Source organism: Caenorhabditis briggsae (assembly GCF_000004555.2).
Source record: "Caenorhabditis briggsae complete genome, chrIII, whole genome shotgun sequence".
Lineage (NCBI taxonomy): Eukaryota > Metazoa > Nematoda > Chromadorea > Rhabditida > Rhabditidae > Caenorhabditis > Caenorhabditis briggsae.
This window is the reverse complement of record NC_013490.2, coordinates 5387586-5402138: the sequence shown is the minus strand read 5'-3', so window position 1 is coordinate 5402138 and position 14553 is coordinate 5387586. Positions and strand designations below refer to the sequence as shown.

At 38.4% G+C, this 14553-nt stretch overlaps 3 protein-coding genes across 3 annotated transcripts; 2 read left to right on the top strand and 1 right to left on the bottom strand.

The window, feature by feature from the left end:
* Positions 1–812: 812 nt before the first annotated feature.
* Cbr-dyf-2 lies at positions 813–9423 on the bottom strand (the record flags this gene model as incomplete). The annotated part of the gene is made up of 18 exons (XM_045243765.1): positions 813–998; positions 1048–1325; positions 1372–2176; positions 2221–2671; positions 2731–2840; positions 3616–3788; positions 5008–5105; positions 6362–6672; positions 6718–6769; positions 6939–7084; positions 7466–8079; positions 8126–8193; positions 8239–8525; positions 8575–8681; positions 8724–8923; positions 8968–9102; positions 9150–9215; positions 9266–9423. The coding sequence occupies 18 exons, from the start codon at positions 9421–9423 to the stop codon at positions 813–815; spliced, it is 4245 nt and encodes a 1414-aa protein (XP_045096431.1).
* On the top strand, positions 5150–6297 carry Cbr-sid-2 (the record flags this gene model as incomplete). Its single annotated transcript, XM_002642245.1, has 5 exons — positions 5150–5284; positions 5337–5714; positions 5765–5963; positions 6021–6169; positions 6214–6297. 5 exons carry the CDS (start codon positions 5150–5152, stop codon positions 6295–6297), a joined length of 945 nt encoding a protein of 314 aa, XP_002642291.1.
* Positions 9424–9690: 267 nt separating the features above from the next.
* Positions 9691–13215, top strand: Cbr-cul-2 (the record flags this gene model as incomplete). Its single annotated transcript, XM_045243764.1, has 10 exons — positions 9691–9699; positions 9967–10160; positions 10471–10617; positions 10664–10724; positions 10772–10911; positions 10962–11067; positions 11127–11374; positions 11424–12849; positions 12944–13036; positions 13087–13215. The coding sequence occupies 10 exons, from the start codon at positions 9691–9693 to the stop codon at positions 13213–13215; spliced, it is 2553 nt and encodes an 850-aa protein (XP_045096432.1).
* Positions 13216–14553: the final 1338 nt, after the last annotated feature.

Here is a 14553-nt window from a genome sequence, read left to right as displayed (position 1 = left end):
ATTTTTCTGATTGTATCCTGATATTGTCGAATTAAAAAAAGTGGGACCTGAGAATTTGAAAGGCGTCGCTTTTTTGATCTACGAAAAAGTGCGCCAAAAACGTAATATTTCAGACTTTTGGCTCGTTCGAACTGCTTTCGCAATTAAGTACGGTTTTTCGATGAAAAACAGATTCTAGAGATGCTAGCGATCATTTTCATACCAAGAAATCTAAATTTTGTTCAGAAAATCCCATTGAATTCATAGAAATAAGTTTCGTTTACTACTGTAGTTATTTTGAGGCAAGGCCTCGAAAATTGACCGGGAAGCCGCCCGAGAAATTTTCCAGGTCCCACTTTTTTTAATTCGACAATAAACATTTGAACTAGGATTTGAAGTTTCTGGATAGTACGCTTTGCCAATTTTATTAAGCGCACTGTGTGAATTGTTTGTTGTCCCCACGGGGACTGGGCCGAGCCCGGCAGCAGTGCAACTTCGGGACGACCCTTGGAAAGTCGGAGCAAGCCCCGAGTCTTTCCTAGGTTCCAAAAATCATATAACCTTTATTACACTCATTCGAGTGTATACCGTAGGTTAATACGATAAGAACAGATACTACACTTTGATCTTAGCTAATAAGCCGAAGAAGCGATGAAGAGACGGCGAAGCGACGGGTGTAGGGAAAACGCGTGTACCGACAAAAACTGGGCTCGCGCCGGTCACTATACCAATGTGGTTAAGGAGAAGACTCATGCCTTTCCCTCTACGAAAATACTCAAAAAAAAAGTTTTTTTAAAAATTCGTTTTATTGACAGTCTGGCAATCAAGAAAAATCATTTATACTCTTTCTCCATTCGCTCCAAATATGACTTTGCGTCCTCTGGAATTGCTGCTTTCAAGTCTCCACCACACATATAACAGTTCTCATTTAGAATCGAAAGTTTACGAAATTCGGAATAAAATCCCGGCATTTCACAGTGTGGACATCTCGAGAAGTCTTCGGTTACAATGTGACGTCCCTGACATTTTTTTAAAATTTGAATAAGTGGAACCAAAAGAAACTGATACCGTCAGAATGCAATATGGCACAAGACTTTTGCAATTATCACAACTCATTGCATAATCTGGCATTGGAGCATCACATACGGGACATGGAGAGCTTTCTTCTGGAATGTCTTTCTGATTTCCTCCCTTTCTCACAAGATCCTCAATTTTCTTTCTGTATTTCTCATGAATTTTGGGGCGGAGCTCTGCACTCATTAATTGGGAGGCATATTTGTGAGCAGACTTTTTAAGATTCGCTTGCAGACAGATCATAACAGCGCTGGTCAGGATCTGGGCGGTGTCTGCAAAGATTTTAAGATTGAAGAGACAGAAAATCAAAAAACTTACGAGATGCAAATCTCTGAAGCTCTCCACAAGTTCTAACCATCAATCGAGCAGCCAATAAGTATTCTTTTCGAGGCATCAATTGTTTCACAATGAGATAAGAATGAATCATCATCATGCTCTTATTCATATCCAATGGAATTCTCATCATTTTTGCTCTCAGTTGTTGATGCATTTGGAAAAGAAGGTCTCTTGCCTTCCTATACGATCCTTTGGATTGATGAATCTGAGCAACCACAACAGCCGTTTTTGCAGCATCTTGAGTCTTTCCTAGTCCCACATACAAACGGAACAATTCAGCAGGATCTTTTGGATTTCCGTCTTCACCCAATAAAAACTTAATAAGTTTGTTCGTCAATTGAACATCCTTTGATTTGATTCCACAGTCAACAGCCAATGCAACACACTCTTCATCATCTCCATTTTTGAAAAGAAGATTCATTGCTGAAGAATAATGTCCAGCTTGGGTATAGAACTTTGCAGCCATGTAGATATCATTCAACTTGTTATAGTACTCAGCAAGTTCCAGCGATTGACCCAGATTTCCGTGTTTCTCAATTGCATTCGCGTATTCTTTAAGGGCATTGTTTTTCTCAGCAAGTTCAAATGCTTCTTGAACACATTGAGACATTACAAGAAACTGGATTGCAGAATTATGATCTCCGAGTTTTACGAAAAACTTTGCAACTAATTTCGCTCCTTCGATACTTCTACTTTCTCTAACAACGCGAACAGCTTCATCCGGTTCATTTAAAGGATCCAGAAGAAGACGAACTTGATTATCATAGTCCCGTCCTCTTTCGTAGCACTGGAATACATGTATTTTTAGGTACCAAATAAGAATAGACCTACTTGAACAGCCACTTTATATTTCTTCTCCTTCTCCATGATCTTTCCATATTGAATATGTATTTTTGGACTTTTCACTTTTTCCAAAAGTTCTCCAACTTTAGCCCAAGCGTTTGCTTTCAGACAGACTGCAGCTGCACGATCGTAGAAAAGACCGACTTCGTAGAGTTGAGCAGCTTCTGTGAATTGCTGAAATTTCGAAAAAAAGTGTGATGAGGTAATATCATTGCTGATTACCTTCATTTGCTCCAAAATAATTGCACAATCTCTCTTGACAACTCTTCCTTCCAATTGTTTTGCCAACTGAACTCCTCTTCTCAAGTCTCCTGTTTTTATAGCCATTCTTGCAATTCCAGACTGACAAATCTCGTTGTGTTCTTGAAGTTCAGGAGTGTTATTTGCATTATCCACAACCCCTTTTTCATAGTTCGCTAGAGCATTTGCATGGTCTCCACTGAAAAATTATTGGTTTACTGTAGGGATTACTGTAGAAAATTGATTTAAAAATATTACGTCAATTCCAGCTCCTGTGCATATTCTTTGGACAGAAATGGTATTTCTTTAGGATCCATCGTTTCAGCTAGAACCAAGGCTTTTGGCCACTCCAGAAGGTCACGACGCATCTGGAAATGTTTTGGATTGCAAGATGTAGTGGTTCAAGCCCTAATGCGTTTACAGTTTTAATCGTGGTGAAAAATTAAACAGAATTTGGGAACCAAACTTTCCAGAACTAATTTTTCAAGGATGTAATATTTATCTCAATGTCTCATTTTGGAAATGTTGAACTTTTGTTCCCGTAAAACCTGTATTAGAAGGGCCGTTTTCTATGGTTCTAATTTACCTCCGGAGGGTTCCTTCAACTAGAGGGGGTTCTTCTTTTTTTCCGGTTATTTTTTGGCAAATAATTCGGAGGGTAAAAAAATTTAGGGGTCATTAGAGTACAAAGTATTTCAGGGGTACGAAATCCTCAATTCGGGTGTACAAAACACCTGGAAAAACCGCATTTCGTACCCGAACGGTGGATTTTGTACCGCTGAATTTCTTTGTACCCCCTTGTACCCCTGAATTGTTTTACCCTTCGAATCATGTGTCTCACTTTTTTCCCAAAAATTTTCTTTTAGAAACTTCGATGAATATTCGTTCAAAATTTATGAAAATCTATCAATTTCACCAAAGTAGAGTACATTTTGAGCGAAAACAGTGTCTCAAATTCTGGTATATTTTTCACTGGAGACTAATTTTAAATTTCAAACAACCCTATGTTACAGGGGCCCTTCTCGGAACACCCTTCTAATAGAAGAGATCTTCCATCAAAGCGACCCTTCTAATACAGGTGTTACGGTATGCATAAGTTTTACTCATGAAATCAAGATTCGTTATTTTCTACTCTCCCCTTACATTCAGAGCTTCAATGGGTCTGGACGAGTCTAAATACATTTGCTCCGCCTCATCATATCTTCCCAAGATTGTATAAATCTGAGCATGAAGCAGATTCTTCTCCTCAATCGCTTCAATCTGTTCCAGAGCCATCACCATTGCCGCATCTCCGATTTCCCGGAAAATTCGAATAGCTGAAAATAAAATCATTACTTATTCCAGGTGTTTTTTGTCATCTATCAGTTATCACATGTATACAGAGTATTACCGAGAAATGAGTCATAATTCTCTCGCTTTTTGGGTATCAACCAATCAATTTTAGTTCACTCTCTCTTATCAGTTTTCTCTATTCAATTTTGTACACGATGCACGGTTTTTCGTTTTTGAGCAGTGTCGTCGTTTTTAAAAACTGGACACAGAAAACATCGATTTTTATTTATTGGTTCTTCAAAAACTGTTTTTTTGTCAATATTTTCGCTTTTCTATCCTATTTTTAAGATATGATTTCAGTCTTTTTTAAAATCTATGTCAAAACCTTCTTAAAAATTTTTTGAAGTATCAATTCAACTGTTTCGAAATCATGACCGGAAGAGCAAAATGTGCGATGTCATGAATTAAAAAAAAAATCGAAAGTTGAAAGCAATAAACAGACCTTTTTGTTTTCAAGTTTCAGAGTTTTGAAATCACATTTTTTCCTATTCTTAGCAGAATTTTTAAAAATTGCTCCATGAAAAGTTTTGAAATTTTTTTTTGAATTCAATATCAATTTTCTATGAATCAGCAAACCCAAATGTACATTTTGTTAATTTTTAGCAGATTTTGAGTTCCAAAAAAGTTTGATTTTCATAAATAATGTTAGTGAATCGAATGAGCAACTTTAGATATCAAATAGAGGGGCCTTAATATACAGTATTCCCCTCAACCCGAACCGCCAACTTTAAACCCATATCCAATTCTCTGTAAAAGTTATCAATAAGTAGTCAACTGACAAAATGTTTATCATAACATTAGTAATATTTAGTCAGTTGACCATCTTTTGATATATTTTTTAGGAACCGAGATAATTGAGTTCAAAGTGCAAGTATAGCGCGGGCTTCCATTAAAACTTACTAATGGAAGCCCACGCTATGCATTCATTTTAAGCGTAATTATCTCGATTTCTGTGAAAGCCATTAAAATTTTGCCAACTAATAAAATATTTATCATAATATCACCAGTAATTTATCAGTTGACATAATTTTCATATCTTTTACAGGAATCAAGATAATTGATCTGAAAGTTGACGGTTTTGGTGGGCTTCTGAGGAAATACTGTAAAGGCCATCAGTGTCTAGGTTTTGAAGAATCTCGCAGAAACTGATTTTTCAGCTTAAACCAATATAATGTTTTTTTTTCTAAACAGTTTCGAACTGACCCAAAGAAATATCAGAATCCAAAAGTGCAGCCATGGCAAACTGATTCCAATGAGACATATCGCCCGAATGAACGCATATTTTCCAAGCTGTCGTCCATCTGAAACTTCCATTCTTCAAATTTTAAAAGAAATTTTTTTTAGAATGATTCGAAATCAAATACTCATAATTGCACTATTTCTAATTCCTGTTTACTGGTGTATAGATGTGATTTTGATCTCTTCAATTGAAGTTAGAAATGATGTTGGAAGTATTGATTGTACTAACAGTAAATTAATGGTAACTCATTGTTCTCTGTTTTTTGAGATAAAAAATGATTCCATTTTTTCAGATCAACAATCAAAATTTTACTCCAATTTGTGAAGTGGGTTATGATAATACCAAAAGCATCTCTTACATCACACTTGCTTACAATGCATCGAATTCAGTTCAGGAGGGAAATACTACGTATCATCTAGACACTAAAGTGACCGTGCCAAATGGAAATAAAACGAAAACGGATGATTATCAGTATACGGGAGTTTTTGTGGTGGATAAGACTGTGCAACCGAATACGGTAGCTGTGGGATATCTCACATTGGAAAAGTTTATACCTGCTACGACTGCCGCACCCCCAACAACCAAACCCAAGAAGCGAGAAGCTGGATTTCCTCAAGAGCAATTAGATGCTGAACCAACTGCACCAGTTTCTAACAAAACAAGCCTTACGGTATTTGAGAAAAAAAAATATATTTTCATTTAAATGATTGATTTTTACAGATCAACTACATCCGCCTGAAATACGAGGAAACCAGCAAACAATCTAACTCGAATGGAGGAGCTGTGGCAGTTGCTATCATTGAAGGAATCGCCTTGATTGCCATTCTGGCTTACATGGGATATAGAACTATGGTGAAACACCGAATGAAGGAATCATCTGTTAATGCGGCCATGTATGGTTTTGATAATAATTCGAGAAGTAAGACTTTCCCAGCAAATTCTTGAATTTTCAATTGATGTTTAGTAACGGTTTCAGATTCAATTCGAATGAATGACATTCCACCACCTAGAGATCCTACATATGCAACACCCCCACCAGCACCATTTTCACAACAGCCACCTGCTCGGAATACGGTAATGACAACTCAAGAGCTAGTCGTTCCACAGACCTCCGCATCGGTTACAGTAAGAAATCCAGAGTTATCTTTGGAAATTTTAAAAAATTTCAGAGACCAACTACCACTTCAAACACCACTAGTAACACTACAAACGGACAATTCAATGATCCATTCGACAGTCTCGATAGCTGGTAACTCTATCAATGTGAATATAAATGAACTTCTCTTTCTATTTGATTACTTTTGTACTTATACTCACCTGTGCATCAACAAAGATCTTGTTAGAAGTCCTTCAATCACATCATCGGATTTATCAGTAATCACAGATTCCGTTTTATGAGAGTCCAGAAGAACGGATGACAACTTTCCGTTGCTCACCAAACACGTCACGATTCCTTTGTTCAGAGACAATGGAACATAGGCGTGTGGAAGACGAGTTGCGCTGACATAGATAACAGAATCACCGCGGATATGTTGCTTGCTCAGCAGGAAAACATGAATATTTTGAGAGTCAAATACAGCAAATGTGTTTTTGTCAATTGTGAAAGTTTCCCACATTGCACCTTTGTACTAAAATTTAGATTAGAAATTTGGAAGAGTATAGCAAAGACTTACGTGGGCACTGGACCCAACTGATGGTAGTTTGTAGACTTCATCGTCTACAGCTCTGAAAGTTTAGGCTTTTTGGTTCAGAAAATTCAAACAACTTTTCATATGAATCTAGTTCTAGATTGACTAAGGTAGCATAAGCTAGGTAGCAACTAGGTTTCAATTCAAAATAGTATATCACAAAAAGGACCGAAAATTTAAAAAAAAAGAACAGAAAATTCTCTTACGAATAAATGAATGCCTCCAATCGATCATCAAAGCAGCAACAAACTACATTTGTTGGATGAGGAAACACGAAACGAACGGGAACAACATGTCGATATTCACTCACAATAGCCCATTCGGATAGGGAGAAGTAGACGATGTAGTTATTCTAAAAGGGTTTATTTCAAGTTTCATGTTTTTCTCTGTCTTTTTTCTTCTTATTTGCTGCTTCTATTTTCAGTTTGTCAGTCTTCTACAGTTTCTGAACTTGCGCGGGAGATATGGTGTTTCTTCTCCTTGTCTGCAAACACGCAATCTCAAAACTTCAGACGGAAATTTTCAGTTGATAAATAATTTTTTGGACAAATTCGGCGCTTTTTTCTCGTTCCCGCTATTCAGCGAAAATTTATACCATTTTTCGATAACACCATCTTATTTACACCTACAAGTTTCGCTTTCACCTTTCCGCCACTACAGCCACTTTTCTTGTCTTTATCTCGTTTTTTTATGATTCGAATTTCTTTCTCTTCCCCACCGAGACTTCACTTACACTTGTCGTGAATATCAGAAAGTTTTCTGTTAGGGCATAAGCGTAGAGTGTCGCATTTCTGTTCGCCTCCGGAAATTCTATCGATTGACTATCCTCAGAGTTCCGAATCTGATGCAAGCGAAGTTTTCCGCCGAAATTAACAGCAGCATAGTAGTGATTTAACTGAATGTTTATGACTGTTGATAAATATTCTACTCGATTTATTGGCTCGGCATTCATAATTGATGCTGAAACAATTTTAATAGTTTCAGATAATTCCCCCATCTTTTTACGTTTTTCCACAGCAACCTGCGAGGACTGAAGATTCTGAGCAGCTTGCATTTGAGCTGGACTTGTGTAATCGTAAAAGAATACAGCATTGTTATTAGCAACTGCAAGATTCACTGGTCCTAATCCCATGACCGTCGGCTCAATGCCAAGTTCCAATGTGGAAGATCCTTTCTTTTCCACTTCTGCAACCACGGTGACTTGGGTCAGATTCGTAAGATAACAGATCGCATTGTTGTAAGATGCAGCAAGCGTTGGCATCTTTGTGACGAACACTGATAGAACCCCGGATTGAGAAGACACAGCAACCAATTGACCATCTTCTGTGACTTCAATTTCACTGAGGTCTGTGAAAACAGTTTATTGAAAAAGAATCTTCAAAACTTTGATTACTTTTGTCAGTTTCAATCTCCGTTAGCATTGTAACAGTTGTAAGCTCATCCAAATCGCGAACTTTGACCCTAAACTTGATAATTCTTTTTTAGTCGTACACAGTTCAGTGTTACATATTGTCTCCAATTGTCAGCAACTTGTTGAATGAAGTGCTCACGGCAAGCGAAGCAAGATATCCTCGATACTCGAGAAAACTGACGAGCTCAGAGCCAATTTCAACTCGATGAGCTGATATGGAAATAATGTATCCGCAGTCGAATCCAATCAGAATGTACCCATCATTGAACCACTTATACGTATGAATAACTCCATATTTTTCTTGGAATTGAAGATTGACTGGCTCGTCAAGGTTAGTCACATTTGTAAGCATCAGAATCCGTTTCCCAATGACAACGCTCACCTAAATTACTCATTCATCAATTACCGATTCTAATTAACAGTTTTATCACCATCGTCTGTCCGCCTCCTCCTTTTCTATTCACGGAACCGTAATCCATCTTTGTGGGCTCCCCGTTTGTCGTCGCTGTACTCACAGTTGTTCCTTCCAAGGTTGTGACTGAAAACTACAAATTCATTTCAATTCCAAAATCGTTTCCACCTGTGATAGAGTTATCGTCACTGCAGGAAATTATATAATCCTCCGGAGTCACTGTAATCTGAGTTACACTTCTCTGATGTTTCCCCATAACTGCTAGCCTCCGAGACGTTCTATGATTATAGACGACAATATTTCCTGCGTTATTTCCCACCACTAGATGGGGACTTGTCGGAGACCAGGCGAGACATGTTGGAAGTTCTCTTGAATGCAGTTTTTACAGTAATCGTTTTATTGAAATACTCACTTTGAAGAAGTTGCACAACTTTCCAGAGTATCAGTGTTTCTAGAATTCACATCCCAAAGGTAGATGGTCCCTGTGTTGGCTACTGCTATCGCCAGAACATCTCCTTCTTTATCCCAAGCAATATCCACGATTCGCCTAATTTAAAACGTCCAGACTGTAGCTAAAATGTCTCAATCACTCACCCATTTGGACTCAAGGCATCAATGATATTTCCCTTCTTATCGTAGTAAATTACAGTGTTGTTTGCGCTAAAAAAATTTTCATGTTGCCTGTAATGTCCCTGAAACTTCATTCAAACCATGCAACTGCCAAGGTATGTCCGTGAGGTCTCCATCGATGAATTATCGGTCCTGATCCGTGCTCTTCTTCTCCTTTTCGATATTGAAGCTGAGGAGAGGTTAGATTTCTAGAATTATTACAACGAGGAAGAGTACACGGAGTTACCTTGAGTGACATAATGAGGAGTCGTGAACTAGGTCGGAAGTCAACAAATCGAGAAGATAATACAAAAGCGGGTTACAAGTACAATTCGACGTATTCTCGCTTGCTGGGAGCATATTATCGCTTGCTGGGAGCACGCAACGCGTTATTCGTATCCATAGCAACCGCGTGGCGGCGCGAGGCACACTCAATTCAGAGAGCGTGGGAACAGGAATTGTTATGGAAATAGGAACAAAGAAAGAAAGAAAGAATGTTCATCAGGGTTTATGTGCAGTATAATCCATGTTAAGGGTGAGATCCAGACGACGAGCTGCGTTTCTTCTTGTATTTCAGATAGGAGAAGAAAGTATGGGTATAAAATTCTTAGTAATCTGACAATTTCAGTATAATTAGAAATCATACGAATGTTTTATGATAGCAATAAGTTAATTTTTATCTCTAGCTTCATGTTCCCGGCTTCTGTAGACATGTTTCTTTCTCTAGTTCAAATCCCCCATTTTTCGCACGCCTATCTTTTTGATCTTAATTTTCCCTTCTTCTTCAAAAATTCTTTTTCAGTCATCCCCGTTCGTCAATCTTCTATCTTCGCCAGCCAGCTTCCTTATTCTCAAGTTAAAACCGGTCTCAGGTTCACACTCCGCAGCAACACTGGCGTCAGATACACAAAATACATCGAATCGCACGACATTTGGTCGAAGGCGGGCACCTGTTTCCATTGATTTAGGTGTTCAGGAGCCGGGCGCCAAGAAAGGGTATGTTTTCATGTAATTTCGTTATTTTCTTCAGATTTGTTTTCATAAGCTCTTAATTTTCATTAAAAAAATTTTCAAGTGTGTCAATTCTAAGACTCGAGATGATTTTCATTCAGTAGTCACGTGGTTTTTATCTATTAATCAATTCATCAACTAGATAAAACTCTAAAATTTATTGTGTTCTAACTGGTAGTCTACTTGCGACCTAACTCGTCTTGCTTTCAACTCGTTCTATATCGTCTTATCGATTTTCGGAATTTTTCGCCAATTGTCATCATCACTCTTCAACTCATTTTGCTCAAAGTTCCAGACGACTAACTTTCACCGAAGCAGTCATGTATTCTCTAAAACCGAAAGTAGTCGATTTCGATACAGTTTGGGTGCAGCTTAGACCGGCAATTATCGACATTCTGAACTTGAAGCCGATGTCCAATGTTCATTGGCACCACAAATTCAGGTTGGTTTTTTTTTTCAAAAATATAAAAACAAAAAGTACATTTCAGTGATGTCTACGACATTTGTGTATCGATTCCAACCCCACTCAGCGAGAGATTATACGGAGAGGTTTGCTAAATGGAGTTCTATGAATTAATCTGAATGAACCGTTTCAGGTGAAAGCGTGCATAATGCAACATGTAAAAGAGAAACGGCAGCAAATAAATGAAGTTGACCCGGATCGGTTGATTCAAGAATACAACAAAATGTGGGAAGTCTTTCACGAAGGTGCGATTTTCATTCATCGCTTGTTTGGGTATGTGTTTCCCCTGATCAAACCTATTAGACTTTTTTTTCTAATTTCAGTTATTTAAACAAACAATTCGTGAAACAAAAGCGATGCACCGATCTGGACAACTTTGCACAGTACGCTGCGTTCCTTCAGATTCCAGATGTTAAGGAAATTGGATGTGTGAGTTTTTTTATTGACCAAAATATTCTATTTCGACAACAAAACAAAAGAATTTCCAGCTCGCTCTTGAAATTTGGAAAGAGGAGCTTGTCAAAGGCATTCTTCCACAACTTGTACAATTCCTTCTAGTATCGATCGACAGTGATCGTAAGGGCAACTTTCCACAAGAAGCAAATGTCGTTTCGAGTGTAATCAATAGCTTTGTCAAAATGGAGGAAACCGATTTTGATGTTGTACCAGAGACAGGAACGAAGCCCAAGGCACGGGAGTCAATCACTGCGTTCTACGTGGAAAGTATCGAGAAACCGTAAGCCTTCAAATCCCTTGGATCTATTAAGCTTCTCTCAATTTTTCAGACTTCTCCTTGACACAGAAACATACTATTCCACACTGGCACAACGAATGCTCTCCGAACTCAGTTGTAGTCAGTACATGGAGCAAGTCATTGTTCTTTTGGAACAGGAAGAATTGCGTGCAAAAAAATATCTTCACGAGTCTTCGGTCTCAAAAATAATTTCTCTGTGTCAAAGAGTCATGATCAAGGCGCACAAAGATAAGCTGCACTCCGTCTGCCATGCTTTGATAACTAACGAGGAGAACAAGGATCTTCGCAACATGTATCGTCTTCTCAAACCCATTCAAGCTGGACTCTCAGTTATGGTCAAAGAATTCGAGGAGTATGTCAAGAAGAAGGGACTCGAGGCGGTTTCTGGGCTTACCGGAGAGAATGTTCCTCAACAGTTCGTCGAGAACGTTTTGAAAGTGTACAATAAGTTCAACGATATGAAAACCGTTGTGTTTATGGAAGATGGCGAGTTTTCAAGTGGACTTGATAAGGCTCTTCAAGGAGTTGTAAATTCGAAGGAGTTTGGACAGACTGTTCCAAAAGCTAGTGAAAGACTTGCTCGATACACCGACAGTTTGTTAAAGAAGTCGACCAAAGGGCTGTCTGAGTCAGATTTGGAAACGAAACTTGGAAACGCAATAGTCATTTTCCGCTACATCGAAGACAAGGATATCTTCCAGAAGTTTTATTCTAAAATGCTTGCCAATCGTCTCATAGCTAGCACTTCAGTTTCAATGGATGCTGAGGAAGTGATGATAAATAAGCTGAAGCAGGCGTGTGGCTACGAATTCACCAGCAAACTCTCTCGCATGTTCACGGATATCGGATTGAGTCAAGAACTGTCCTCCACATTTGACAAACACATTGCGGAAATCAAATCGTCCCGACCTGGAACAAAGTTTGTGCCAACCCAAGCTTTGGTACTTCAAGCTGGAAGCTGGCCACTGAATGCACCTCAGCTGAGCACCAATACAAACCAACAAACCGCTCAAGACGTCGCCGATTTCCATTTGCCATATGTTCTATTGCCTGTTATTCAAGAATTTGAAACGTTCTACACTGGAAAACATAATGGACGCAAACTGACTTGGTTGTATAACATGTCACAAGGAGATGTTCGTCTTACATATCTGGACAAACAGTATGTTGCACAAATGTATGTTTATCAAATGGCAGCAGTTCTTTGCTTTGAACGACGGGATGCGATTTCTGTTAAGGATATTGGAGAAGAGATTGGAGTTTCCGGTGATTATCTTCTCAAAACGCTCCGTACAATTCTCGATGTGTCGATTCTCACCTGTGATGATCAAGCATTGACCACCGATTCTATTGTCCGATTGAACATGTCGATGACCGCAAGACGAATGAAGTTCAGACTTCAAGCTCCACAAGTTAACAAAGTTGTTGAGAAGGAACAGGAATCTGTGGCTAACACAGTAAGTTGCATTATCCTTTCCCTTGTTAGCTGTAGTTTTAAATATACTAGTAGTGAAGAGCTTGCCGGCTGACAACGGTTTATGTTAGTTCCAGGTAACGCAAGACCGAAAATACTACATGGAATGTGCCATAGTCAGAATTATGAAAACTCGGAAAGTGCTGAAACACAATGCTCTTGTCACAGAAGTGAGTTTCTAAAAATGTTTATCATTTCCTATAAATCATTTGATTTTCAGATAATGGACCAGACGAAAGGAAGATTTACTCCAGATGTTCCATTCATCAAGAAGAGTATCGAGGATCTGATAGAAAAGATGTACATCCAGAGAACCGATCAGAATGACGAGTACCAATACCTGGCTTAAAAATTCATTTCATTTTTCATACTATGATCTGAAAAGTTCAATAACTATCGTGTCTCCCTTTTTTGTCATTTCTTCTTTGCTCAAAAGTTAACTCAATTGCATCATTTTGAGTTTTACCCTCTATTTCTATCATTATTTATTAGAAGTCTAACTCTCCTCAAATGTGCCTAAACTATTTTACCTTTCTCACTGTAATAGACAGTTTCTCCCTCTTCATTTCTTCCCAATTCGGCCCACATCTTTTTTGTGCCCCCGGTCCATCTCGAAATGTATATGTACTATATTTGTGTGTGCGTGTTTGCCTGTCTAAATGGTTCTTTGATGAAACTGTGAGAAGGTTTTTCATATCAACTTTCAGAAACTTTGCTAGGATTTTCACAACCACCATCCCCACATATAGACAACGCACAGGTGTATTAGAGAGCGGGAAAAGTGAGAAAAGAGGTGAGAGTGGCGTGTACAGTTCTCGTCCACTCCTCTCTGCTTCGTGTTCATCTGCGTCTCTTCTTCCAGCGTTATCTCTTATCATTTTTGCTTTCCGCTCTCAGCACTTTTCGGTCAAACGACAGGCGGTCGAAACAAGAGGGAAAAAGTGAAAAAGAGAGAGAGAGAGAGAGAGAGAGAAAGAGAGAGAGAGAGAGAGAGAGAGAGAGAGAGAGAGAGAGAGCTATGATGGACAGATTGCCTCGAAAGTACTGACTTTTTTGGGCGCTAGTTTTCGACATACAACGCGTTTTCTTGAATTCCTGTTTTGTTCAAAAAATCTGTGAATTGACATTTTCAGTTGTTTTTTTCCCTGATATTTAGATCAGATACTACCTTTCATATTATTATAATACAAAAAAATCGAAGCCGTGGAAGAGAAACGCCGGTGGCCGCGGCAGAAGGTCCCACAACGACAACTACAGTAACCTTAAAATATTTGCTTTTTTTTTCGTTTTTCACTGATTTTCGTCGATTTTTCTATACTTTTCCGCAAGAAATTCGAAATCGAAAATGCTTGAAAGTGAAGAAATCGACTGAGAATGAATCCGGAAAATATTTTAGGTTACGGTAATTGTCGTTTTGGGACCTTCGGCCATGGCCATCATTTCTCGTCCCCAGCTCAGATTTTTCGTATTAGAAAAAAGAAAATGGTTACGGTAGCTTTCTGAGGCTGAAAATGCAAATTTTATTAACACATTGATTTTTTAAATGGTTGGTATATACTGTAAAAGTCGATTAAATTAGAAAAAATATGAAACCCAAAAAATATTTGAATTTAACCGAATTTTTCTTTTATCCAAATCCGTTTTGAAGTTTCTCGATTCGGTAAATTTTTGGAGCTTCAATAAAACC